At 47.6% G+C, this 26,512-nt stretch overlaps 1 protein-coding gene across 8 annotated transcripts in view; it reads left to right on the forward strand.

The window, feature by feature from the left end:
* KIAA1328 (KIAA1328 ortholog) overlaps positions 1-26,512 on the forward strand; it is a 290,833-nt gene that overhangs the window by 225,870 nt on the left and 38,451 nt on the right. For all 8 annotated transcript variants that reach the window (XM_053299433.1, XM_053299432.1, XM_053299440.1 and 5 more), the window contains 2 exons: positions 3,501-3,685; positions 11,670-11,778. In XM_053299433.1, coding sequence (XP_053155408.1) covers positions 3,501-3,685; positions 11,670-11,778 — 294 coding nt within the window. The remainder of the gene's footprint in view (positions 1-3,500; positions 3,686-11,669; positions 11,779-26,512) is intronic.

The raw sequence follows: 26,512 nt of genomic DNA on the forward strand, positions 1-26,512 counted from the left end.
CAGATTTGCCCACTTCGCTGCTTACCCCAACCTCTAGATCATTTATGAACAAATTAAAGAGTACCGATCCCAGTACCGATCCCTGGGGGGGACCCCACTTCCTACTTTCCTCTATTGTGAAAACTGTCCATCTATTTCTACCCTCCGTTTTCTGTCGTCCTTCAATCAGTTACCGATCCACATATGAACCTGTCCCCTTACCCCATGACTGCTAGGTTTACTCAAGAGCCTTTGGTGGGGAACTTTGTCAAAAGCTTTTTGGAAGTCCAAGTATATTATGTCAACCGAATCACCCTCATCCACATGCCTGTTGACACTCTCAAAGAACTCATTCCTCAGGTTAGAATTACTAACTAAAACTGAAAGGGAGCCATATACCTCTGCCTCCAAATTGTCCACAGAGAGAACAAGAAAGAGTGCAAGAGCACAGACAAATCTCTTTGGCCGAGGGAGTTCCACAATTGGAGCAAGCTTCACCTTCACACACTGCACACGGATAAGTCTCTTTCCTCCTCTCCCACTGCTGTGGTCTTATGTAGCAATTGGGAGAGTAAGAATCTAACACAGGGATGGAGGACCTGAGGCTTTCCAGCTGTTGTTGGACTACAAGTCCCATCATCCACAGCTGCTGTGGATGATGGGAGTTGCAGTCCAACAACAGCTGGAGAGCCTCAGGTTCTCCATCCCTGTGCTAGCATAAGAGTCTTTGTGTTTAAACGTGGGGGGGGGGGTGGCTGCTGCCATTGCTTTATTAATGGGGGCGCATTTGCAACCAATCTTGCATGAGCTGCACTGACTGCTGCTGTGTTTCTGATCCAGCTCGTAGGGCTGCTCCAGATTTTGGAAAGCCCTTCAACCATCCCCTAGAGAGAGTCTGTCTCTTTTCCTGTGGGAGCTGGTTAAGCTCACATTGCAGGGTGAGCACATCTGTAAGGAGGAACAGGATCTGTGCAGGTGCAGCCGCAGAGTTGCAGCGATCCTTTGAAGGATGCCTCTCCCGGTTTTCATTGTGGGTGTGGGAATGTAGGGTCTGTCTGTTCATTGTGGCTTGGCTGCATTTTGAATTGTTGCTGATTTCAGAGAGAGAGAATTAAATGCTGCTGCTGTTAGAATGGCTTGCTTTTAAACTTTAATATAATTATGTTTTACTTTTGTTGTAAACTGCCTCAACAGCACAGAGAGGCAGGATGTAAATTTTGTTTGAAATAACGTGTTATCCCAGTTTTTTCCTGGCAGGTCAAGGCAGCTTATAAAATGCATTATGTTATTTATTACAGCGCTGCTGGCACATACAGTGCCTTACAGAGAGAGATCCGAGGGGCCCTGCTGGATAGGCCCAAAGGCCCGTCTAGTCCGACATTTGCTTCCTAAAGTGACCAGTCAGGTGACCCAGTGGGAAGCCCACAAACAGGGCAAGAAGCCCCCCCCACTCGCACTGCTGCTCCTCAGCAACTGGCACTCTGAGATATACTGCCTCTGAACATGGAGGCTCATGTCTGACCTTTCTATTTGCTACATTTGTATCCTGCTCTTCTTCCTCTAGAAGGGTCTTGTCGCTCCCATTTTATCCTTGTGAGGTTGGTTCAGTGGAGAGATGGTGGCTGACCCATGATCACTCAGTGAGCTTTCATGGTTCTGGGGGATTTGAATCTGGGTCTCCCTGGCCCTAGCCTGGCACCCTAACCATTATGGTATACCGGCTCAGTATCAATATGGAATCTCCATGGCAAAAATAGGCCCCTTCCCCAATGTACCTACAGTCTTAGAAGGTGGCAAAAAGAACAGAGGAGAAATGAGAATTTTGTGTGTGTGTGTGTGTGTGTGTGTGTGTGTGGGTGGGTGGGTGGGTGGAGGGGGAGGAATGTGGCCAGTGCCATTTCACATGCTTTAAACCAGGTTACATCTGGGAATGCGGATTCAGGGGCCAGTCCAAAGCTACAATGAAAAGGTGGTCTTTTAAGGAAGTACTTGAAGAAAGAGAGAGTTGCCACAACTAAAAATGTCCGCTCTTTTGCAGAGAAGAACACTTCGCGCTCTGAGGCTGTGCTGTGTTTATGCCCTTGAAATACTTCCTCGGTATTAATCCTTTTCTTTCTGAACTTCTGGTCCTCCAGGCTTTTGCTCACGCAAGAACTGAAGGGTCAGACCCCAAGGCCTTGTTAGCTGAGCTTGTGATGCTGTACATTTTTTTTTATTTCTTTTCCATCCTGTCCTTTGAAATTAGCAATTTAATTTTTCCCCTCTCTCTGGCACTTGTAGTGCTACTCAACCCTGAAAGCAATATTCCATCCTAGAGGGTAACCTTGCCTTGTCAAGAGAAGCCATTTGAGTGTTCCACCAAAGTAACTTCCTCCCACTAATTTTGCAAGTCAAAGGTCACCCTCTTCAGAAAACAGGGCCATCAATTCTAATTAAAGCTTTACTCTGGAAACCCAGAAAGTGCCAAAATAACGACTGGCTTCTTAAAGATCTTTTAAATGGTGCTAATTGTGCTGAAACCCCTGGGTGTGAGAGAGTGCCTTCAATATTTCCATCGAGGTGGCAGTGTTTCTTGCAAATTTTAAGTGCCAGATAGATTTTCCTGGGCTCCAGGTTTGGGATAGCCATTCAACTCTACTCGTTAAAACAAGGGTTCTCAAGCTTGGGTCTCCAGATGATATTGGACTACAACTCCCATCAACCCCAGCCACAATGAAGTTGTAATCTAACCACATCTGGGGACCGGAATTTGAGGACCCCTGCCTTAAAGCAATCTCAAGCACATTTATCCATTATTCCTATGTATCCCGCCTGCAGTTACGGCAGGTTTTGGGTTCAATGGCCTTTCGGTATATTCCAGTACTCTGATTTTAAGTCCGGTAAGCCTATATTTTTAGCAAGTTAGTAACACTATCAATTAATCTGTGGCCTTCTTGTGCTCGTACATACAGTAAGTAAATGGTCAGTTAACAGATCAAATAACCTCTTTCCACAGCAAACACTCCCCTCAGTGGAGAATAATAACGTGAACCTAACTTAACTGGGGAGTGGTTAAGAGGACAAGATACTATCTGCGAAGGGTCTTGAACACTCTAAAGTTATATTACTGTTTGTTCAGAATTTCTGTTTGATCATGCTTGTAAAACAGCCATTTACCTGGTCTAAGAATCCTCGTCACGGAAGGGTGTCTTTGTACCTTGGAAAGGAGCCACTGAATATTTTTCTTTAATTATATCTCCCCTGCCCTGCCCCTTCATAATCACTTATACTGCAAATGACTAATATGCGTATATTGGCAGATGCAATACTAAAACTTGTGGTCTAGCAACTTGTCTGGACCTACTTGCAAGCCTGCATTTGACAGTCCAGAAGAACAGGAAGTTACTTTAACTTCAAATATCTGTCGGCAGGTATTAATCTTTTCCAGTACTAAGCTCCTGTTGGCTTATCGGAAAAGACAGGCAGAGGAGGACCAAAATATGAACTCAGTGTGATGCCTGAATCTCTTTCCCCTCTTCCAGTTCTCCGAAGCTCAACTGTGGAGGCTGCCTCTCCAAAACACCAGCGTCTGAGAAAAGTTGCAGAGCCCCGGGGAGCAGTGGAGGGAACAGCTCAGGGAAGAAAAGTGTTGGTTTCAGTGCGCATGCGGAAGATGACAAAGCCCTTTGGGGGCACACAAAGAAGGAAACCGTCAGGCCAAGGAGAGGTAAGGTGTGCTCTTGCTGTCCTGTTGATTGGTCAGCATCCCCACAAGTTGTGTCATAGGAACTTCGGAAGCTGCCTCTATACCAAATCAGTTAATAAGTCCATCTTGTCTGCCCTGAGTAGCAGCAGCAGCTCCTCTCCAAAGTTGCAGGCAGCAGTCTTTCTCAGGCCTACCTGGAGATGCGTCCAGAGGTTGAACCTGGGACCTCCTGCATGCCAAGCAGATGCTCTGCCACTGAGCTATGGCCTTGAATGTGTCATGTCCACCATGGCTGCTCCTGGACTCATTGCCACTGGATTTGCTCACAGAGTGACCCTGCCTTTGTATGGGAAGTGCTTTGCTTCAGCAGCTGCATTAGGGTTGCAGTGTGGGGGTGGAGGGTCTCTCACAATGCTTCCAGGGCTGGCTGCTGCTAGACTGCTGCCGCCAGTGGGAATGGTTGGGAAACAAGATGGGAAGCGACTTTGGGATCAGTGCCCGGGGATTCTTCTTGGACTTGTGTCAGAACCTCTGCCTCAGGCTGTGGCTGTGGCCAGGAGCACTTTTTACCAGCAGCAATTGATTTGACAACCCCACCCATTCCATGAGTAGAATGACCTGAAAACAGAGCTGGTAATCTCCAGGTTGGACTACTGCAATGCACTCTACGTGGGGCTGCCTTTGTACATAGTTCAGAAACTGCAGTTAGTCCAAAATGCAGCAGCCAGATTGGTCTCTGGGGCAACCCGGAGAGACCACATTATGCCTGTTCTTAAATAGTTGCACTGGCTGGCAATCTGTTTCCAGGCAAGGTACAAAGTGCTGGTTATTACCTTTAAAGCCCTGAATGGCTTAGGTCCGGGTTACCTGAGAGAGCGTCTTTCTCTACAAGATCCTCACCACTCATTAAGATCATTAGGAGGGGTCCGTCTTCGGGTGCTGCCAGTTCATCTGGTGGCAACCTGGGATCGGACCTTCTCAGTTGTTGCCCCTGGTTGTGGAACGCGCTCCCCATGGTCATGAGAGGATTATCTTCCTTGAAGGCCTTCAGGGGAGCCTTAAAGACCCATCCTTTTAGCCTGGCTGTTAATGATATCTAGTTTTAATTTTAATGAGTTTTAATCTGGTTTAAATGTGTGTTTTATTTTACTGTAAACCACCCTGAGCCACTTTAGGAGTTGTGGTATGTAAACTGAATCAATGAAATCGGAACCAGTGGTGAACTGGGGATTGTAAGTATCACAAGCCATAAGAGTTCATACTTCCTAGGCTTTGAAGTACAAGCTTGGTGACTTCTCTAGAGCAAACTGTGGTTATCACAAGCCAGAGTTTACCTTGAAATGAGAACTGGGAACCATGGTTTGAACTGGGTTTGAAATCTGGGAAGCAAATCATGGTTTGTGGTCATGATGGCTTGCCTCATTCAGATGTCTTTGCAAACTAGTTATCAAAGTCAGGAACGGAGGGAGGGGAGGGTGTGCAGGCATGAAGCCTGTTCATGACTACTAAACCACTGTTTCATATCTGAACTTGGCTTGTGTGTATTCTTACACTTGCAGATATACCCCCCCTCCACCCTGAATGTGTAGAGGGCCAGTTTAGATATGTACATATCTCAGCAAACATTTTGATATTCTGATTCCATTTGACTGTCCAGTCTTGACTATCTTTACTTCCCCACATCTTGTGTGTTGTATTAACACCTACATTCCTGTTCCACACTTCCAGCCACACAGATTTCTAACTCTACTTAATTTTTTCAGAGCCCAGTTGGTCCAGAAAATAACTTTACTCTATTGAAAGTAATCACAAACCTCTATCATATTTGTTGGCAATTCATTCCATTGTCTCCATTTTCCAGTCTTGTTTCCCTTTAAAGTTTAATTCTATCTAAATCCAGCTGAAAATTTTAGTGCACAACCTTATTGTGCACTAATCTTCCAGATTTAACTACTTAAGCCATTTCCCGTCCCCTACACCTTATATTTTGTTCACATTGACCCCAGACTGTAGTAAAGCTTGCTTGGCCACTGTTTCCTCCTCCTCCATGGCCAGTGAAGGCAGAGTGAACTGCATTGCTGGGCATATCTCAGTTCGTATCAGGTCCTACTCATGTGGTAGGACATACACATGATCTGCTCTTAGCCAGCCAGGGAGAGAATGATGGGAGGTGGGTGGCAGTGGGGTACCTTCTTTGTCATGGACAGATCATTATCTGATGGGGTTGAGTTTGACTCCTCCTCTAGACCTCTGCAGAGGTGGTGGATGGGTTAGGAAGGTCTGCCCTTGGAGGTTTATGACTCCACTTGGCTTTCAGGCAGCCCTTGGGGAGTTTCCAGTGTCCAGAACAAGCAATTCATTTTGAGGCTTTGGTGTATATCAGGTATGAGGAGACATCTGGGCTGAGGTGTCACCAGTATGCTGATGATACCTAGCTCTGTCTCACTTTGTCTTCTCTGATCCTTGGGAGGCAGTGAACAACCTGAATCAGGTTTGGAGGTCGTGATGGACTGGATGTAGGCTAACCAACTGTGACTTAATCTCGGCAAAATGGGGGTGCTGTTGAGAAGTAGGAGAGCCAGTTTAGGTGGGGCAATTCTGACTGTTCTAGAATGGATTGCACATCCTCGAAAGAACAGGTGTGCCATTTGAGGGTACTGCTGGACCCAGTTCTGCTGCTTGATTGCCCTGGTGGTGGCTGTAGCTGGGAATACCTTTTGCACAGCTTCAGCTTGTTCCAGCTATCCTATCCTGAGGAGGCAGAACTGACTATAGCTACCCATGCCTTAGTCACATTGTATGGGGGGCTGCCCTTGAACAATATCTAGAAGCTAGAGCTAGTGCAAAATGTGGTGGCCTAGGTTATTTCCAGAGCCATCTACTGGGAGGATATAGGTCTCAGCTGGACTGGTTGCCAATTTGATTGTGAAGCCAATTCAAGCTCTTGGTTCAGACCTTTAAAGCCTTTAAGTTTGGGCCTTTAACAGAGAAAGGAGGGGCTTGCCAGTGGCGGTCTTCCTGGACGCTGGCAGCCACCATGTTTCCCCCCAAAAGGAAAACATGGTGGCAATTAAACACTGTATAATTATGCAATTTATGCTTCTGGTGCAGAAAAAGTAAACCAGTTTCAGCTGCTATTTTGTTCCTGACCGTACACATAGACCACCAATCTGAGCCAAAGATTCTCCCCTGGGAGCGTCTGTCCAAGTCCTAGATGTCGTCCTCAGTTCTTGCTGGTGGGATCCCTTTGGGAATATTCACTTGTGCTGAAGAACATAGGGAGTGACTTGCAGGGTCAAAGAACTTATAGAACTTACCTAGTCCGGTGTTCTTGGTAAGAATCCCAGCATCTAACAGGTGTGCTGCTAGAGATTTGCCAGTGGTCCACAGTCTATCTGCTGCCTGCACAGGTGGTCATGTCATGGTACAATAACATTTCATGTTATAATTTATAATTTGTTTGTTTTTTAAAATTGTACCCCACCTTTTCAGAGATTACAGCACAAAGTGACTTACAGAAGGAAACCATCAAACATGATATCCTTCTGGATCACCTGGGGGAGTTGGGGATAGGAGGCACTGCTTTGCAGTGGTTCCACTCCTCTCTCTCAGGCAGATTCCAGATGGTGGATGACAGTTGCTCTCCGAATCGGGAGCTATTATATGGAGTCCCTCAGGGCTCCATTCTGTCACCAATGCTTAGGATTACACTCTCCCAGAAGGAACAGGTATGCAGCTTGGGGGTGCTCTTGGATCCAGGCCTCACCCTGGTATCCCAGGTGGAGGCGATGGCCAGGAGTACTTTCCATCAACTTCAGCTGATTCAACAGCTGTGTCCATACTTTGAAGAGAACGATCTCAAAATAGTGGTGCATCAGCTGGTAACCTCCAGGCTCGACTATTGCAATGCACTCTACGTGGGGCTGCCTTTGTATGTAGTTTGGAAACTTCAGTTAGTTCAAAATGCAGCAGCCAGACTGGTCTCTGGAGTAACCCGGAGAGACCATTTTACGCCTATTTTGAAACAATTGCACTGGCTGCCGATATGTTTCCGGGCGAAATACAAAGTGCTGGTTATTACCTTTAAAGCCCTGAACGGCTTGCATCCGGACTACCTTAGAGAGCACCTTCTTTTATATGATCCCCATCACACATTGAGGTCATCTGGAGAGGTCCTTCTCCAGTTAGCACCAATACATCTGGTGGCAACTCAGAGCTGGGCCTTCTCTGTAGCTGCTCCTGGCCTATGTAATGCACTCCCGGCAGATATCCACAGTTTAGGCTCGCTGTTGGCCTTTAAGAGAGCCTGAAAACCTATTTGTTCGGCCTGGCCTTCCAAGGTCTGTAAATTGTTTTTTAAAGTATTTTAATTGGTTTTAAATGGTTTTGAATTATTTTAAAATTGTTTTTATATTGTTTTAAGTAGCGTGTTTTAGATGGTGTTTGTTTTATGTCTTTTAAAACTTCCTGTGCACTGGCCAGAGCCTTTGGATGGGGTGGTCTATAAATGTAATAAATAAATAAATAAATAAAATGTTAGAAGAAAACCATGGATCAACATTGAAATAAGAAAATTGATCATTATAAAATTTGAATTGTATCTCTACCCAAGCCCTTGAGACAGGGCAGAGAAAGAGCCTAATTAACATATTGCCTTGGCGGCTGGCGTTGGAAAAGGTGCAGGAACTGGGTGCGGAGGGGAGGGGGCTGCTTCATGGTTTCCAAACAAAAGGAAATCAAGAGTCTCGGTTTTTACCGCGGTCCTCTTCTTCTCTGCCCCCTCCCCCACTCGAAACCCAACCGTTTCTAGCCCAAGGACATCTTTATAGCTAGCATCCTTCCTGCTCTTAGTTTACCGTGTCCACTTAGGGAGCAAAGCAAAGCACTCTCTTTTTCTTGGGAAGTAAAGAAGAAACAAATTGGAGAAGTCTGGCACTTTGCTGCAGAGCCGACTGTAATCTTGGGCTCGCTTATGAGCTGGCTTTCTCCCCCCACCCCACCCCCACCTTCTTTTCTTCCGTCTTTTCTTTCCCTTTCCTTTCCTTTCAAACTTGTCAACGAGTTTGCAATTTGTGTCAGCAGAAAAATAAAAAGAAAGGCAAAATGTGGTGCAGCTCTCAAAGGAACAAACAACTTGTGTTATTGGTTAAGACCGTAGCCACATTAAAAAAGCATTCGCTGTGAAGAAACTTTTGAAAGGGTATCATCAGAGGGGGACTCGAACAGAGGGTGAGGTTAATCTCTTCCAAGGCTCTGCTACAAAAGTTGGAAGCCGGCAAAGGGCTTGTGTCCAAAAGAAATCAATTTCTAATTTGAAACAAAATCATTTTTGACTAACAGGAGTTCAGGACCCATTACTTTTGCTGTATAGTCTGCTGACATTTCAGCTCTTTCTGGGGCGCGCAATGAATTCTAATAGTCATGTCATAACGTTGCTACACCAATCAATTTAAGCGAGAGAAAGCCGTTACAATTCTGTGAAGTTTTCAGGGGCAATTTTCACTGATGGTTTTCTTTTTCTTCCTTTGCCCCCTTTTTCTTTCTTTTTCAAAAAATTATCATTTCTCTTCTTTTTCTCTCTCCCTTCCCCCCTTCCTTTTAAATGCTGCATAATAGAATTGATCTCCCCCGCCCCCAGACTGTTGTTTTTAGGGCTTTTCTCTGGGTTTTCCCAATAATTAAATGCTCTAAAAAGGTTGACCCTACCTCCTGGTTCTTGTGCGCCCCCCTCTTACTTTTCCCCATTTTGTAGCAATTTGGTGGGGGAAATTATAGGCTGATAAATTCTGGCTTGGGAGTTGAAGGAACGATTTGTACTCATGAACCGATTGCCTCCCCCACCTCCACTGGACGGAGATTCTGGACTCAATCCACCGGGCACCACAATTGCACAACCTCCGTTCATTTCGGATGGACTTGCTTAGGTCCCTCATGACTCATTCATCCACTAGACTAGAAGATCCCGCACCAACTGTCGGAATCAACCATTTAAATCTAAGGTCCTGCCTCCTGTAATACAATTTAACCTGTTTTAAGCCATCTTATGTCGATAACTGCCCGCAGCATCCTAATTCTGTTTGTTTGTTTGTGCCTCATAAGGCATTGTAGGGCTCTATGCCAACAGCTAACCCACTTTGCTCAAATACGCAAAGAGCCCCTGGTGCGAACATAATGCAGAGCTTTCACTGCTTAATGGACAGTCGGTTGTAAATAACAAAGCTGGGGTCCAAGCCCTTTACACTGTAAACACCAGGTTTTTTTAATGTATTGCAGGCTGTATCTGGACATTATTCAGCTAAAACATAAGCTGTAGCATTTCCTTTCCCCATCTTTTTGTCTTGGCACCAGCTGCACCCTTCAAACATTCATCAAGTTTCAATTACACGTACAAAACAAAAAACACCCCCTAGGGTGGGTTACGAAGTCAGAATTTGGTGGCTGTTTTCCTAGAGTGGTCATCCAGAGAGATCAACCCGTTTACATTAACAAGTAATTCCCAAGGGTTTCAGCCACACCCCATTGCTGCCTATTCTGGGTCATTTCCAGATTGACTGTGGTAGTTTGACACTACCCACCACAGATAACTCTGCTGATGTTAAGGATCACCAGCTGGTAGCCCCTGGACTGACCACAATCTTATTTGGCCTCCTTAAGGCTGTGCATATATTTTTCATTCATTTCTTCATGTGAAGATGTCCACAGTTTCACTTGAAACAACCTTCCTCTCAGGAATACGTCTCTCTGGGTCTTGTATGGAACATTGCAGCCATGCCAGAGCACATGTGCTCTGTCACTGTGAAGGCCTTATGGCTGGGGTTCTCACTGCAACAACAGCTGGTGATCCAGGCTTGAGAACCCCTGCCTTAGAGCAATGTGGGTTCTGAAAAGGAAAGCTTGTACAGCAGAAGGAAGCGTATGGTCAGCCTTGGCTAACGTGATCACTTATCCTGAATAAGAGAGCAGTGGGTGTGTTGCCCCCAAATCTTGGTGTGGGCAGCTGACTCTCTCTGCCCATCCCTCCTCCTGAATCACCCCCTTGAATGTGTTCATAAATGATTGCTGAAGTAACTCACAGGCTGGTAACCAAAAGGGTCTTCCGCCTTCAGCCAACACCATATCAATGGAGAGCTAATACTGGTATTAAGTTGAAGAAGCCAAGGGTTATACATCTGGTTTCCGGCAAGCACATGTCTTTTTATCCCATTTAAAAACTCACATTTTAATAGCAGCTGATTTCCAAGTTTCCCTCTGAAATTATCTGATGTTACATCACTTCCCCTGCAATTGGTTGGGGGTGGGGGACCCTCAAACCTGATTCCGACATTCTGAAGGGTCCAAAAGACCCCGAGCAACATTTGTAGGACTGGGTCAGTCGAGTTGGACCCAATCCCGACATTTGCAAGATGTGCACAGCCCTAGCTTTTACCCATCATCCAAATTGGTCTTGTTTTCTCTACTCTCCGATCCTCCACCCATTTCCCCCTGTAAGCTGCAGAATCACTTTCTAACCCCTGAATATACCACAAATATGATGGAAAGGTGACACAAAAGAAGTGAGTTTCCAGCAACAGCTAAATAGAATACAGACAGTTCTTTGTGTGCTTTTGAGATTCTCCAATAACCATAATTTTTTGAAATAATACTAAGATAATACTCTCTTGGTTTCTGGACGAAGCTGGAAATGCAGGGGTGAGGTTAGTGGGGATTGGTCACAAAGTCACCAGGGAATGGCAGCCTGTCGCTTTTTGAAACCACAGTAGTGACACGAGGTCTGCTGTGGGTGGTGTATTATGCATTTATGGCTCGGAGCAGCCCTGGAAATATGTATTCTGCTCCATACCAGTCAACAGTAATGGTTTCTTTGGCTGCTGATTCACCATGGATCATGTTCCCCAAAGAGCTGCGTGGGGTCTGGGCCCGGCATGGTGAAATAATGCAAGCCGAGACAAGCAAGGCCTTTCCGGCCCTAATACTCCTCTGGATTGCGTTTCTTCTCTTTCCGCAGGGATGGCTCCCGGCTCCCGGAAGGATGCAGCTACATCCCCTAGGCTGACAGGCAGCAGGAAAGAGCTTGTAACCACCGCCACGTCCCCAATCCAGCATGACACCTCACGGTAAGATGACTGGTAATCTCTGGCTTAAGATTCCACAGACGCAACCATCAAATTTGCCCAGATGCAAGGGGAGGCGGCTGAGTTCCTCTGATATTTCATGTTTTGCTCAAGCTGGATAATATCAACTTAGATGTGCCATATCCTGTGACATTTATAGTAAGCCTTAAATTGCTTGTTAGAATAAGAAATGCGGGAATATGCCAAGTTCTAATGCTTTAATTTTTACTTAGATTCTGTGAGGGGAAAGTATTTTTAAGTTATAAGTCCTGACACATTTAATACATTTGTAAATAATTTAAAGGGGTAGTGTTTGCTGCACTTGGGCCTTTTCTCTCTCTTCTCAGGATCCACTTGAAGTTCTTAAATCCTCCTGTTCTCACTGCCCTTTCCCCGTCTCCCGCCAGATCATGTGACACTTTATCATGATGTGTTTCTTTTAAGACATTTTATATAAATGTTGTTTTGCTGTTTTAATGACCAGCAACAAAATCACATTAAGTCAGCGATTTTGATGTTGTCTTCAAAAGCCTTAAGCAACACACTATTTCTCTTGTGAAGAACTGAAGAAGAATGAAACAGCCTTGTTTTTCTTCTCGGCTAATAAGGTTAATAGCAGCAGCTGCCTTTACTTTGGTCTTCTCAAGACTGAGAATTTATTTATATGAAAACCCCAGCACAGTTCAAAAACAAATTGTAGCTCTCTGTATCAATCAGCCAGCTTAAAATGGTAGATATGGATGGCTGCAAAGTGGGCATTTCCAGTTTGGGGTGGGTGGGTGGGACCCTAGGTCTAGTGCAACTGTGATGCTGGCAAATCAGGGTTTGCAAATCGGAAGCCAGCCTTGGGCATGTGAACTCCCCACTTGTGGGCCAGTTCTTCACTCCTCTCCCGTGTAAATGTTTAATTGTGGTGCAGTATTACATCTGTGCAGATGCTAACTGTAGTTCCTCCTTAATCTAGGTTTGTAAGGCTCTTTCAGACTCTGATTTCAGATTCTTAGCTGCTGAGTGAGGACTTCCTCACCCTGGGTTATCCTTCCTGCATGCTCCAGAGGCAGAACAAATCAATTCAGCAGAGCCTTTAAAAGGCAGGGAAGGATAGACCCTCCCAGTTCAGTTTGTCCTGCTACAGCTCCAGAGTGGTCTACTTCGCCTTGCTTCTAACTTCCCCTCTGTTTGTACTCTAACTTGAAATATTGGCCGAGGACCTCCTGGGCTCCCTGCAAGGCCAACCGAAGCCTTGAGCGCCCCCTACAAAATGGCCTCGGGAGAAGCACCACCAACCAGCCGGAAAAACTCAGAGCGGCGTGAAGGCTCTCCCAAAGGAGCTCCCAAGCACGGATCTGGAAGAGGGAGCAAATGGGAAAGGTGCGCCAGGCAGGTATGATCCTCTCCCACAGGACCCTGCAGAAATGCCAGCACTACCTCCCCCTTTGAATCCGGGAGATCAGCTACTTGAGGATTGCGGTGGGGATCCAAATAACTCCCTACCACCCCACAGATCCCGGACAATGAGGAGAACAACATTGCGCCACCTCCCACCAAACCAGCGATGCCAAAACCAGTGAGTCCAGGGCCAGCTGGCCCCATTAACCCAGATCTACCACGTGCCTAGAAATCCAGTTTTACTCCAGGTGTGGCTCCTGAATCCTGGCAATCTTGGTTTAAATACATGCTGCACCATTCCCTAGAGCAGCACAAACCTAAGAAATCCTCCAAAAAGCCCAATGGGCCCAGAGAGGTGTCTTCTTCCTCTGACTTGGCCCCTTTATCTTCTTCTCCTGAGAGCTCTCCCAAAAGGGCGGAAAAGAGTCATAAGCAGAAACGATAAAAAGGCACACACACACACAAATGTAAGCAACAGTCAGAACACTGGCCAAAAAGACCAGCTTCTCCTCACTCCTTGGGTATTTCAGAATATGATTGCCCAGACCCTCACCAAGGGGGGGCATGTTGATCCACTCATTTGCAGCATGTGCCACAGCATCCAACGTGGTAGCCAGACACACACTGTGACTGAAACACTGGCAAGTAGATGTGGCATCACAGCCCAACTTGTCTGCTGTGCCATTGGCTTCTTCCAAGTTTTTTGGAGACGAGGCACTTCAGGAATTCCTGGTTGAAACCAAGGATGAGAAAAAGGCCCTTCCATCATCTATGCGTAAGGAGGGCAAGCAAACTACTCATAAGTTTTTCCAGCTCTTTTGATCCTTTAATCCCAACTTCCACCCCAAGGACAGAGATGTGAGACAAAAGTGTCCCTTCTGGAACAGACCTCACTCAACGCAACTAGACAGCAGTTCAGACAGCAACCCCAAACCACGCTAAATTTCCTCACTCTCCGGCACTGGGCATAGGAGGCTGCCTAGCTCATTTCTTTCATACCTGGGAGGCCTCCGTCTCAGACAAATCAGTTCTGGACTCTGTTCTATATGGTTGCAAGATAGTTAACTGCCCGTCCCAACAACCGATTCCTGCCTACTCCCTCTCTAAGTCTCTCCAAAAGCATGAGGGCCTTCTGTTAGCAATTAATCACCTGCGCAGCGTCTTGGCAATGGAAAAGGTTGCAGCACACGAAGGAGTGCGGGACATATACTCTATTTTGTTTACCATGCCCCCAAAAGACAGATCCTTGCAGGCCAACCTAAAGTACTTGAACAAATAGGTGAAGGGCAGAAAATCCAGCATGGAGACACTCTGCTCCATAGCAGAGACAGTACACCACGCAGATTACTTGGCATTGATGGCAGGCATGGAGGGAGCCAAGCGGCAGCCCCCCCCCCCCCCGCCCACCCCGACACAGTACACATTTAGCCACGCCCCCTGCATCATGCATCAGATGCTGGGTGTGTGGCTTCGCTCTCAAACAGGCCCCCATTCAGGATCTAACTCCCGAATGGGGCCACACAGCCCCATTTGGAAGCGAAATCGGCCAGTGCTGGATTTGCAGCATGGCCAGGAGCGGCTCTCCCTGCCTTTAGAGTTGCTGCGGCCATGCTGCAAAGCAGCGCTGGCTGATTTTGCTTGCAGATGGGGCTGTGCGGCCCCATTTGGGAGCGAAATCACGCCCTTGCGTCTGATGTCAGATGAAGGGGGCATGTCTGGGGCCTCAAGGCATGGTCTCTGATTGGTGGCAGCCCAGGTTCTATGAACACATTCACCCAATGGTGGCTCCTGATTGGTGGATCTGACCAAGGCATACTACTATATACTGAGCATGTCACCATCTCTTATGTTTCATTTACAATTGCCAACATTATCAATACACCACACTCCCTTTCGGTCTGTCCTCAGCCACCGGGATCTTCACCAAGGTTCTGGCACCACTAGTAGCACACCTCAGACCGCAAAGGATCAGGATATTCGCGTATTTAAGACAATCTCCACATCCAGTCGTCATCCAGGGTGAGCCGGCAATCCACGGCCTAAACACCACTCTCCGCATTCTGGCCTCACACGATTTAAGTGTAAAATGCCACTTAATGCCATCCACCAAGATGGCTCATAGACACAGTCAGGGATCACCTGTTCCTACCACAAAACTGAATGCTTAAGCTACAAACAAATTCGTCACATCCTGACACTCAAGAAGGCCCCACTTCTCACCTTGGCACAGCTTCTCAAGTTTAATGGTCTTTTCCATAGAAGTGGTTCCTTGGGTGCACTTCCACCTTCTAATCGTGGGCAGAGACACACACATTCTCTCTGCTGGCCCACCATGGAACTCCTATACGCCTTTCCTCCAATCCCTGTACTAAGTCATCAGCTCTATCGCATACATCTTCTCAAAGCCCACGTCATCTTAGTGGCACCTTACTGACCCCAAAGGCTGTGGTTTCCAGAAATTCTACACCTCACCACCAGTGGCCCGTGGTGCTTTCCAGTGATTGCAGATATCCTCAGCTTGAGCCCAGTAGTCCACCACGACCTAGCATGGTTCAAGCTTGCCACCTGGTGAATGAGCGCAACGTCTTAAAACGTAATGGCTATGCTCCAAAGGTCTTGGACACCATTCTCAAAGGAGGGCTTTGACCAACAGAATATATCAGACCATGTGGTGAGTCTTCCTCCGCTGGTGCCAACAACCCAAGCTGTTAGTGGAACACTATGGCATTGAGGAACTCTTACTATTCTTACAAGATAGCTTAGATAAAGGCCTCAAAGCTAACACCATCAAGCGTCTTTGGCCAATCTACTCTCCCCATCTATGAGGAAAGGTCTGCACTCTCAACTATACCTTAAAAGATTTCTAAGGGGTGCAACTCTGTCTTCCCCACCTGTAGTACACAGGTTTTCCTCCTGGGACCTTCACAAGGTTCTCAGGGTCCCACATGCACTTCCTTTTGAACCTATATGATCAGTATCTCTCCTTATCCTCTCCCTAAAGCTGGCTTTCCTCATTACTTTCCTCATTACTCATTACTTCGGCCATGAGGGTCTTTTTGCTCAGGGCACTGTCTTTCAACCCAAGGATTTGTGTTTTTTCTTCCAACTCCATCAGGCTTATTCCGAACCCATCAGTACCTAAGGTATCATCCGTCTTCCACAGGTCTCAAGACGTTATCCTCCCTTTGTTCTGTCCCAGTCCTACACACCTTGGGGAAAAGAATGGCACCAGCTAGATGTATGATGCTACCTCAAAATCTGCTTGTCTAGGATAGCCTCCTTCAGGTCCACCGAGGCACTCTTCGTTGCATTCCTACCAGCATCTGTGGGACAATGTGTTGACAGCAACATTAACCCAATGGATTAAGGCATGCATTGCCTTAGCATATGAAGTCCAGCATCTTCCTATTCCAGCTACCTTGGCTGCATTTTCCACAAATGTGCCACTGGATGAAATATGCAGAATAGCAATGTGGTCTTCTCCATCCACGTTTACCAGATAAAACAAGTTGGACAATGCGCTCCTCTGAAGCTACCTTTGGCAGGCATGTGATGCAGCACGTTCTTCTGCCCCAGTAGCCAGGGACGCCCCCTCCCAGGGTCCCTTAGCTGTGGCCTGTCTCCCGTGAGACGTCCTCACCCAGCAGCTGAGAAAGGAGCACTGGCCACTTACAGTGAAGGCTGCTGCTTGCTGCTGGAGTTGAGGACATCTCAACCCACCCTGGGCGTCCACGGCTACTGGTCAGCGCTCCTTTTGTTTGTTTCCTATATTCATTCTCTCCTTATTTTTCTAGACGTGTGGCTTGACTAGCAGAACTGGGAGGGGCTTTCCTTCCCTGCCTTTTAAAGGCTCTGCCGAATTGATTTGTCCTGCCTCTGGAGTGTGCAGGAAGCATAACCCCCGTGAGATGTCCTCAACTCCAGCAGCAAGAAGCAGACTTCACAGTAAGTGACCAATGTTCCTTTCTGGTTAAGATGGGAACCTTGGCTAGCATCCATGTGGATACTAACAGCAAACCATGGTTAAGGCTTACTGGGGAGTGGAAGGGTAGATCTTGTTTAAGTTGTGTATCGAAAACATTTCTACCATATCCCAGTCACAGTCCTCAAGGCAGCCTGCAGAGTATTTAAAACAACGTATCGGAGAATAAAGACAATCAAGTAAAATGCAACAGATTGAAAGCAGCCTCCGAATTCAATTGATCAGTTGCTCTTGATGCCATTCAGTGTCTGAGTAACTCAAGCCTAAAAACCAAGGATAAGTGCTAATCAAATGGATATGGGGAGCAAGTTCAATAAACAAGGTGTCATCCCAGAGAAGGTGCCGTCCTCTGAAAGCTGGGATCTTGGAGTTGGACCTCTGGCAATCGGGGCAACCAAGCGAGTTCAGGCATTTTTGCCAGAGAGATGAGCACGCTTTCCAGAGATTGCTCTCCCATTTGAAAACAGTCTGTGGGAAGCCAGTGCCTAAGATGTGCATTGGACTCTTCCGTTGGGCCAGTCCTTGCCAATGTTGTGACATCTACCCCACCCCTACTCTGCCAATCCACTTAGCTTAGACTAATTTTATTAATATACAGGAAGCTATCAGGTTTGCATGTTGCTAGATTCCACCTTGTGAAAGGAGTCTTAAAGTACAGGATATGAATGTGAGGCATAAAAGGACTAGACAGTGAAATGTCTTGGATACTCTTAGTAAATGGAACAGGTGTGCATGTTTAGATAATCTCATCCTTTTCAGAAGTTGGTTGTGCTTTTCTCGCGTTTGTGGAATAGGTGATGGAGTCTAATTGATGCATTTGCACATTGGCTGCAATAGAAACCTGTTCCTGTGATTTTAGCAGGAAGGTGATTGGACCTTAACTAGAAATGTTTGACAATCCACTGTGAACTGTTTGCATAAGCACCGCAAAAAGCCCTGTCACCATCCACCTTCATGCAAAGCAACCTCTGCATGTCCAGGCAGCACCGGGAGAGCAAGGAGAGATGGCCAATCATTTGTTCTGGCTGCAGTGCTTTGTGCCAAACAGAATGCTGCTGGCAGAGTTCCTGCCTTTATGGGCAACTTTTTTTTTTTTAAGAAGGGACGTGTAAGAGAGAACATAAAAACAGCCCTGCTGGATCACGCCCAAGGAAGCCCATCTAGTCCAGCATCCTCTCTCACACAGTGGCCCACCAGATGCCACTGGAAGCAACATGGAGGAGTTGAGGTCATGCCCTCTCTCCTGCTAGAACTCCCCTGTAACTGTTATTCAGAGGCATCCTGCCTCTGAGGCTGAAGGTGGCCTATAGCCCCTCCGACTAGTAGCCATTGACAAATCTCTCCTCCATGAAGTTATCCGGACCCTTCTTAAAGCCACCCAGATTGTTGGCTGTCACCACATCTTGTGGCAGAGAATTACACAAGTTGATTATGCATTGTGTGAAAAAGTACTTCTGTTTGCTGGTCCTAAATTTCCCGGCAATCAGTTTCATGGGATGACCCTTGGTTCTAGTGTTATGTGAGAGGGAGAAGAATTTCTCTCTATCCACTTCCTCCACACCATTCATGATTTTGTAGGCCTCTATCATGCCTCCCTGCAGTCATTTTTTTTCTAAACTAAAAAGCCCCAGATGTTGTAGCCTTGCCTCATAAGGAAGGTGCTCTAGGCCCGTGATCATCTTGGTTGCCCTCTTCTGCACCTTTCCCAGTTCTACAATGTCCCTTTTTAGATGTGGTGACCAGAATTGTACGCAGTACTCCAGGTGTGGCTGCACCATCATTTTGTATAAGGGCATTATAATATTAGCCGTTTTAATTTCAACCCCCTTCCTAATGATCCCTAGCATGGAACTGGTCTTTTTCACAGCTGGCCCACATTGAGTTGACACTTCCAACGAGGTGTCCGCCACGACCCAAAGATCCCTTTCCTGGCCGGTCACCGACTGCAGCAGGAAATGGCACACTGCTAGAGCTAACAAGACATTCATTAAAAAGGACAGATGAGAAGAGTGCTGTACATTTTACAATATGAAGAAAGTGTGTGGTGGTGTGGGGAGGGTTAAAGAACACAGGATACACCGGAAGGTGCCTGATGGCTATTCCAGACTTACTCTAGAGACAGACCCAGGCTGGCCACAGGCAGCTACTGACGAAGCCACCTGTATGGCACCGAGTCTATTGGTAGATACAAGATTGTCATATCCACACTTTGCATATTTAGATGTACACTTAAGAATGTCCTCTGTGAAGTGGTCCTAGAAATTAGAGGTGCAAATGGGAGGGACGGTGCCTCTTCTGGTGTCTGGAAAACCTTGCTCATCAGTAAAGCCAGTGTGGAGTGATGGTTGGACTAGGACCCAGCTTCAGAGCCTCACTCGCCCATGACGCTCCCTTGGTCCAGCCACCCTCTATCAGTCTAACCCACCTAGCAGGGTGGCGGTTGGGCTGAAAGGGAGGTGGGGGGTGGGGGGAGCTGTGTGCACTGCCCTGAGCTCCTCAGAGGCGAGGTGGGATATAAATGTAAATAAATTAAACTGCAGTGGGCTCAAAATAAGGAGTTGACTAGATTAATGAAAAATACATTTGCAGAAGTGTGAGGTTTCTAGAGAGCACCGTCTTTGCATTCCGAGGCGTGCTCTCTTGTGGTCAGGATGGCTTCCTCTGAGGAGGCCACTGCTGGAGGTGAGAGGGTGGCTGCTCTCGGCGGGTGCTGGCGGCCCAGCACACTCCTACCTGGCAGTGCACGGAGTCGCCCTTGGGAGGGAATTCTTCCCCTGTCACTTGACGCACTCACTGGCACCATCTGGCTCATTGAGTCCAGCTGTTCCTTGCCTGTGAGCACTGCTGATGTGATGCAGAGCCAGGCCTTCTGCTTGTGGCATGCCGCGAGGTGCAGAAGAGGGTTAGCCCACAGTGGGAGCTGCGTGGGGTGGCGTAGATGCAGGTTTGTGAACTGTTTGTGGCCCTGGCCATCTGCTAGCTAGAGGGTTGTGTGGGAGGACCTGTCCTGCCAGCGGATTTGGTGAAGTACTTTTAGGAATTTGTGCATATACTGAGAGAAAGCCGGGAACAAAGTGTGGGGTGGGTTGCACCCCTCCTTGCTCAAGAGGACGCTTCTGAGAAACCCACCCTTGCAGATCGCTAAAAGTTTCCGGGCACTCCTAGGCACTATTTCGTGCGTAGGCAGCCCTTGAAACAACTAACTGGCAGCCAAGCTGGGGGGCCGAGGTCTGGCAGCATCTGGGGGAGGCGCCACATCCTGCCCTGCCCCCGGTAAGGCCAGCGCCCCCCCCCCGTTAAAATGAACCTTTGCAAGCTGCGAAAGGGGGAGGGGAGGGGCGCGTTGGCCAGCTTTCAAGGAGCATGAGGAGAGGAGGGCAGCCTTCTCTCTCCTCCCTGCTCTCCTTGCAAAGCTGATCAGGGTCCGGGGAGTCCCAAGGAGTCGCTCTGAAGGGAGCGGGAGGGTTCACCTTCAGCCAAGGCGTGCAGAATCCCACGGGGGGGCCGGGGTCCTTGGGCACCATCCTGCTTTTCTCCTCAGTTGTTCTTTGCCCCTTGTGAGAGGAGACACCACGGAGCTCCTGGTCTGCTCAAGTCCACAGCCAGGATGGCCCTTCCTGTCTCCTTGTCCTGCTGGGTGGAGCCATGGGGCTGAAGGGGGGGGGGCGGGGTCTGCTGCAAGAGGCGGCTCTTTCTCCTCTCCTTTCCTTCCCCAGTGCTGATGCTGGGGACGCCGGGGAGAGTAGCATGCTGAGCTCCTTTGCTCCCAGGGCCTTTCCTTTGTTCTCTGGGGACACTGATGACCACAGATTCTGCAGTGGAATGGGGCAGGCGCTCATGGGTAGAGCATCTGTTTTGCATGCAGAGGATCCCAGGGTCACTTCCTGGCAGCATCCCCAGGTAGGGCTGGGAGAGACACCTGCCTGCAAGCTTGGTGGAACTGCTGCCAGTCAGTGTAGACAGTGGGCTGAGCTAAACGGACCAACAGTCTGACTCGGCATCAAGCAGCTTCCTATGTTTCTATGCTGCTAACCCACATCGATGTTTCCTTTTTCTTTACCCAACTGCGGTCTTGTTATCTAGACCTGCTGTAGACTTTTCTGCAGTTAGACCGAAGTGCAAACAATCCCTGTGCCTGCACTCCCAGAGTGCTCTGTCCCTTCGGCTTCAGTGTACTTTCTCTCTGCCCCCTCTGCCCCCCCCGATCTTCGCTCCTTTGGTGCAGTGTGTTAGTGCAATTGACCAGGCTAAAGAGCCCTGCTCCGCTTTCCCTTACTCATGGGCTTCTCTAATTGAAAATGGTAAATGGACAAGTATTTTCTGTGGGAGGCCTAAACCCGATCCTATTCTTCATCAACGAAACCTGCTTGGGCAGCAGGTCAGTCTCAATTTATCACCGAATGGGTTATAAGCTTAGATTGCAGGTTTAACTAACTAAATTAATCAATATGGAGAATTATAGCTGCTGGTGTGCCACTAAAGTTAAAGATCTGTCAGCATGTTTGTTATAATCCACAGTTAACGGTTTAACCCTGATGGTTTGCTTTGCTTTGCTTGGGCACTGGAACTTGCTGAACAAAACCTGAACCTTAATGGGGAGGGGAGAGCCAGAGAGGGGAGGGCCTGATTGAGTTTGCAGTCTGTGTAATTACTCCTGGCCATTTCCACTTCTAGCCAGCAGAGTCAAGCTCGGTTTCATGCAAAGCATTAACTAGCCCCGTTCTTATGCAGGCCAGTGTTGGGGGGTGGGCAGGGAAAGCTGCTCAGGGCATCTCCCGGCCGAGTGGGGTGCTCAAGCCACCCCTCTGCTGGGGTCTCCCCCTAGCCCAGCTGTGAGAAAGCCAAAAGAAATACGCAGCTTGCCAAGGAGGTGGCTGGAAACCTCTGGCTCCATCCTCTACGGTGGGGGGTGTCACTCTACACTCTGCACTGCGGGGGGGGGGAGTCACTCTCGCTCTGCTTGCTTAGTGAAAGTGGAGAGGCCCCTTGCACACCTGTTAAAAAGATGCATTTAGGCAGTGCTGTGCTCGGGAGGAGTCTGCCTGGGGTGAAAGAGACGGAAAGCAGGGCTTTCAGGTTTGAGAGAACGCCTTCCCCGATCTCTCTCCAGTTCTTGTTCCTCTGCTAAAGCTGTGTTTTGGGGTGGGAAACTGAGGCAGAGAGAACTTGGGGAGAGAGCAGAGGAGTGAAGAGTATGAGCGACTACCTCCCTCTCGGATACCTTCCCAGCTCAGGGCTCTGGGCATTCGTTGTGGAGAGATGGCCCTACCTGACGAATGCATTTTGCGCAGGGGTGTTTGTTTTTCTGCTGCCAGCTGGTGCGCTACCTGATCATGCCGCTTCTGCCTCAGGACTCTGCCCTTGGTGGTTAGAGCTCTGCTAGATGAACAAAAAGGTGAAGTGTGCCGTCAAGTCGATTTCGACTCCTGGCGCCCACAGAGCCCTGTGGTTGTCTTTGGTAGAATACAGGAGGGGTTGACCATTGCCTCCTCCTGCACAGTATGAGATGATGCCTTTCAGCTTCTTCCTATATCTCTGCTGCCCAATATAGTACCAGCAGGGATTCGAACCAGCACAAAGAGGCACCTTTTAAAAGTGATGATTATCTTGTATTTAGCGGAGGGCGAGCAACTGGCCCTATCCGGCCCCAGAACAGCATCACTCCAGTGGTTGTTGCTCCTAAGCACTCTGACTAATATGGAACCTAAGGTTTCGCTTTAGATTGTGAGCCCTTTTGAGATAGGGAACCATCTTCTTATTTATTATTTCTTTTCCATGTAAATGCTTTGAGAACGTTTGTTGAGACCTGTTATATAAATATTCATATAGTGGTGGTCTCCTTCAGGGATGTGGAAGCCCCCCTGCTGGTATCTCACCTGATTCGGCTTAGAGTCTCTTGTCCAGCAACTCTCAGTGCTGTTTGAAATCTGTTTTGCACCCACTAGAATCTAGTCTAATTAGTCTGCTTATGTCTGCTCAGCACTGCCTGACCTCTGCCTTAAGACTGTGGCAAACTGGGGGTTGTGGTGGGGCTTCAGCATCACACCTACATTTTTGTCTCCCCCTCCCATCTCCACCCTAAGCCTCATTGTCTTGCTTTACATCCAGCCTGAAGAAGAGTTCTGGAGAACTTGAAAGTTTGCTCCTGAATCTGTGATGTTCCTTCTCCAAGTCTGTCTTTACTTTTGCCTTCAGGAAAGTGATTTTTAACAGGATGGGGATGTGCGTTGAGGTCAGAGCAAAGCCACTTCCCCTCTGCCTTTTGGAGAGGTTCCTTCACTCTTCTCTTTAGAGTCATCACATGCCAGGTTGATCTGTCAGGTGAAGGAGAGGCTTGGATTGGCAGCATTACTCCCAATTTGCCCCCTGCCCACCCCAAAGACTTTATCTTTGCAATTTGACTTGCTGCAGGTTGTAATAAAAGCCACGGCAAATTCCTGGAGCGTGCATATTAAGTAATAACTCAGACACACAGTCAATGAGAGAGCCACAATGGAAGCATCCTTTGGAGTTTTTAGAAAAACAAATTACATTGTGCAAATTTGTGTTTTGGGGCTGTTAAGAGAAATAGCATGATTTGCCCAGCACATCTCCGATCAGGTAGATGTGCATTTGGGGACTTTTAAACAAATTAATATTTGATGTAATATGCAATGCCCAGAGCTGTATATTGAATAGTCCACAGTGCCGTATTATCGCGCTGGATCCTTTGAACTAAAAGCTTTGTAGTAAATAAAAATATGAATTAGCTGTGCCTATGACTGCGCTGCTTTTGAGATTTCAGTGCCTCAGATAACTACATGGGCTCCTGCTTTTTAGATGGTGTACCCCGTGCTTATGTTCTTGTTTCTGCAGCAATCCTCCGTTAAGGAGTAACTTCTTGAAGAATCCTTTCTCTCAGACTAAAGTTTAACATTATGCAGCGGTGGTGGGGAGATCTAATATCTAAACGTTTTAAAGAAGAAAAGATTTGCGAGGGGGAAGAGGGTGAATGAGGTTCCGAATATGGAAGGAGATAAGTTCTCCTCCCCCTTTTCTCTTTCCCCCAAGGAGAACTAATATCGTGAAAAGTCCAATATAGTTCCATATGCAAGTGATAAAAGCAGACATTGGCAAATTAATCTCTCTTATTCACTGTGTAGGTTGTTAATTGTTCTCTCTGCTTGCTGTCGATATAATGTGAAGTTTTCATTCCCCCCATTCAAGATACGGAAAAGTTGGGGCTGAAAATGTTAACATTTGCATTTTTATTTGTTGATTTATTTAAAGGACAGCCTCCCTTACAGCAATCCATCACTCAGTGACACCCCAAATATGAATAATGTATTGTAGACTTGCGGTTACAATGTGTAATAAGTGCCAGAGACAGTAGGAGAATGTTAACTATGTTGCAAATGTAATATTTATCGACTCGTAGTTTATTGCTTTGGAGGTTCAATAATACTGACCATAGGACATTAATACAGCTTATCCTGGTTTTAGCCGCCAACCTCTGTATGCAGGAATAAGCCATCTATCTCGCGCTTACAAAATAAACACAAAATTTACAATGCTTTTTAAATGGCACATGATGGGGTGGTTGTGTTGCAGCTTTTTAAAAAGCCAAACAAACCTCTAAGCTCTCCACAGTGCCTTTTCTGCAGCCCCCTTCATTGGTGCCTGACACTGATCCTGTCTGGCAAGTGTCTTTGGGAAAGGCCCTTTGCTCAAGGGCTCTGGTGGAGCAGGGTTGGTTTTGTTTTGAAACACAAGTGTAAGCTACTGGGGACGTGGAATGAGCCCTCTCAGATCCACCAGGAAGTTCCACAGGAGAACAACTTGGTGATTGCCTTCCAAATAGAGAAGGTTCGCTGTAGTGCTTGCTAGGAAGACTGGTGACGGGGGGGGGGGGTTGTACTGCTTACTGGCCTCATGACGGCACATCCAAGCAAATCTCTGTGGTTGGGGATCTCGGTGTCTGCATAGAAAGCATTGCACAACTCAGCAGCACCAGGGACTCTGTGGTCTGAATGCAGACACGTTCATGGTGCCTGCATTTCATTTTCCTCTTTATTCAACTTGCAAGTTATTATGGCTGGGATTCAAAGTGCTGTCCGACTGGTTCTGAGTATTTAAAGGGAATTTGGGCTCCACCATGCCATATGGAAATCCTTGTGATCTGGCAGTAGTGGGTGGCCTACTCTTCACATTTTTAAAAATCAAAAATTTGACAGGGCATGCCAAGCCCTTGGGCACACCTAAAGTAGTTCATATGGGCATACAAGGAGCTGAGCCGGACCATGGATCCATCTAACTCAGTATTGTCTTCACCAGGTGGCAGTGACTCTCCAGAGCTTCAAATGGGGGTCTTCCCAGCTTTAGCTGGAGGTGCTGTTCAGAATTAGGAACCTGGGAAGCTGTCCCATGCGGCTCCATCTAGCTCAGTATGGTCTATCTTGACTGGCGGCAGCTCTCCAAGGTTTCAGGCAAGCGTCTTTCCCAGCCCTACCAGGGAGATGCTGCCGCCAGGGATTGGACCTGAGATCTTCTGCATGTGGAGGAGGTGGTCACCCCCTGAGCTATAGCCCCTCCTCTTTGGATCTTGGCCTGTGTCTTTCCTGGCAATGATCCTGTGGGTCATTCAAGCCATCCCCTTAGCCCAACTGTTTTCAAACTGTGTTCCAGGAAATCCTGGAAAAGTGGGTGCTGATTGGGATTCCTTAATGAGAAGGCCAATAATGACAGACAAGCTTCCCCGCAAGACAACTGATGGCCACAAACCACCAAACGTCCCCTGTAGGCAGTACCTTCAGCTACAGCAAAGTGCTAGGTGTATTCTTAGAAGGCACTCTGTGAACAGGCTAGACCCAAGAATGCCCTGCCTGAGCAGAAAGCTTGCCCTAGATTATCAGCTGGTTTTCACCAAGGTGGGGGTCTCCTCTGGGTGTCCCTGCATTTGGAGGTGTAGTTTGGGGGCACCTGGGAAGAGGGTCTTCTCAGTGGTGGCACCCCATTGCTGGAATCCTCTCGCCTCGGAGTCTTGCCTGGCACCTGGTTTGATGTTGTTCCATCAAAGTTCTTTTTCTTCTCTCAGACGTCGAAAAGGGCTGCTAAACTGGTTTTATCTGCTTGCTTCAGTTCTATAGTTTGCCTTGCATGATTGCTTTATGTTAGGTTTATCCTTTAGAACATCAGAACAGCCCTGCTGGATCAGGCCCAAGGAGGCCTATCGAGTCCATCATCTCGTTTCGCACGGTGGCCCACCAGATGCCGCTGGAAGCCTACAGGCAGGAGTTGAGGGCCTGCCCTCTCGTCTCCTGCTGTTACTCCCCCTCACGAAGGAATCCTCCTTCTCTTAATGTCACGAACCGCCTTGCGGGCCCTGAT

The sequence above is a fragment of the Hemicordylus capensis genome, chromosome 2 (assembly GCF_027244095.1).
Source record: "Hemicordylus capensis ecotype Gifberg chromosome 2, rHemCap1.1.pri, whole genome shotgun sequence".
Lineage (NCBI taxonomy): Eukaryota > Metazoa > Chordata > Lepidosauria > Squamata > Cordylidae > Hemicordylus > Hemicordylus capensis.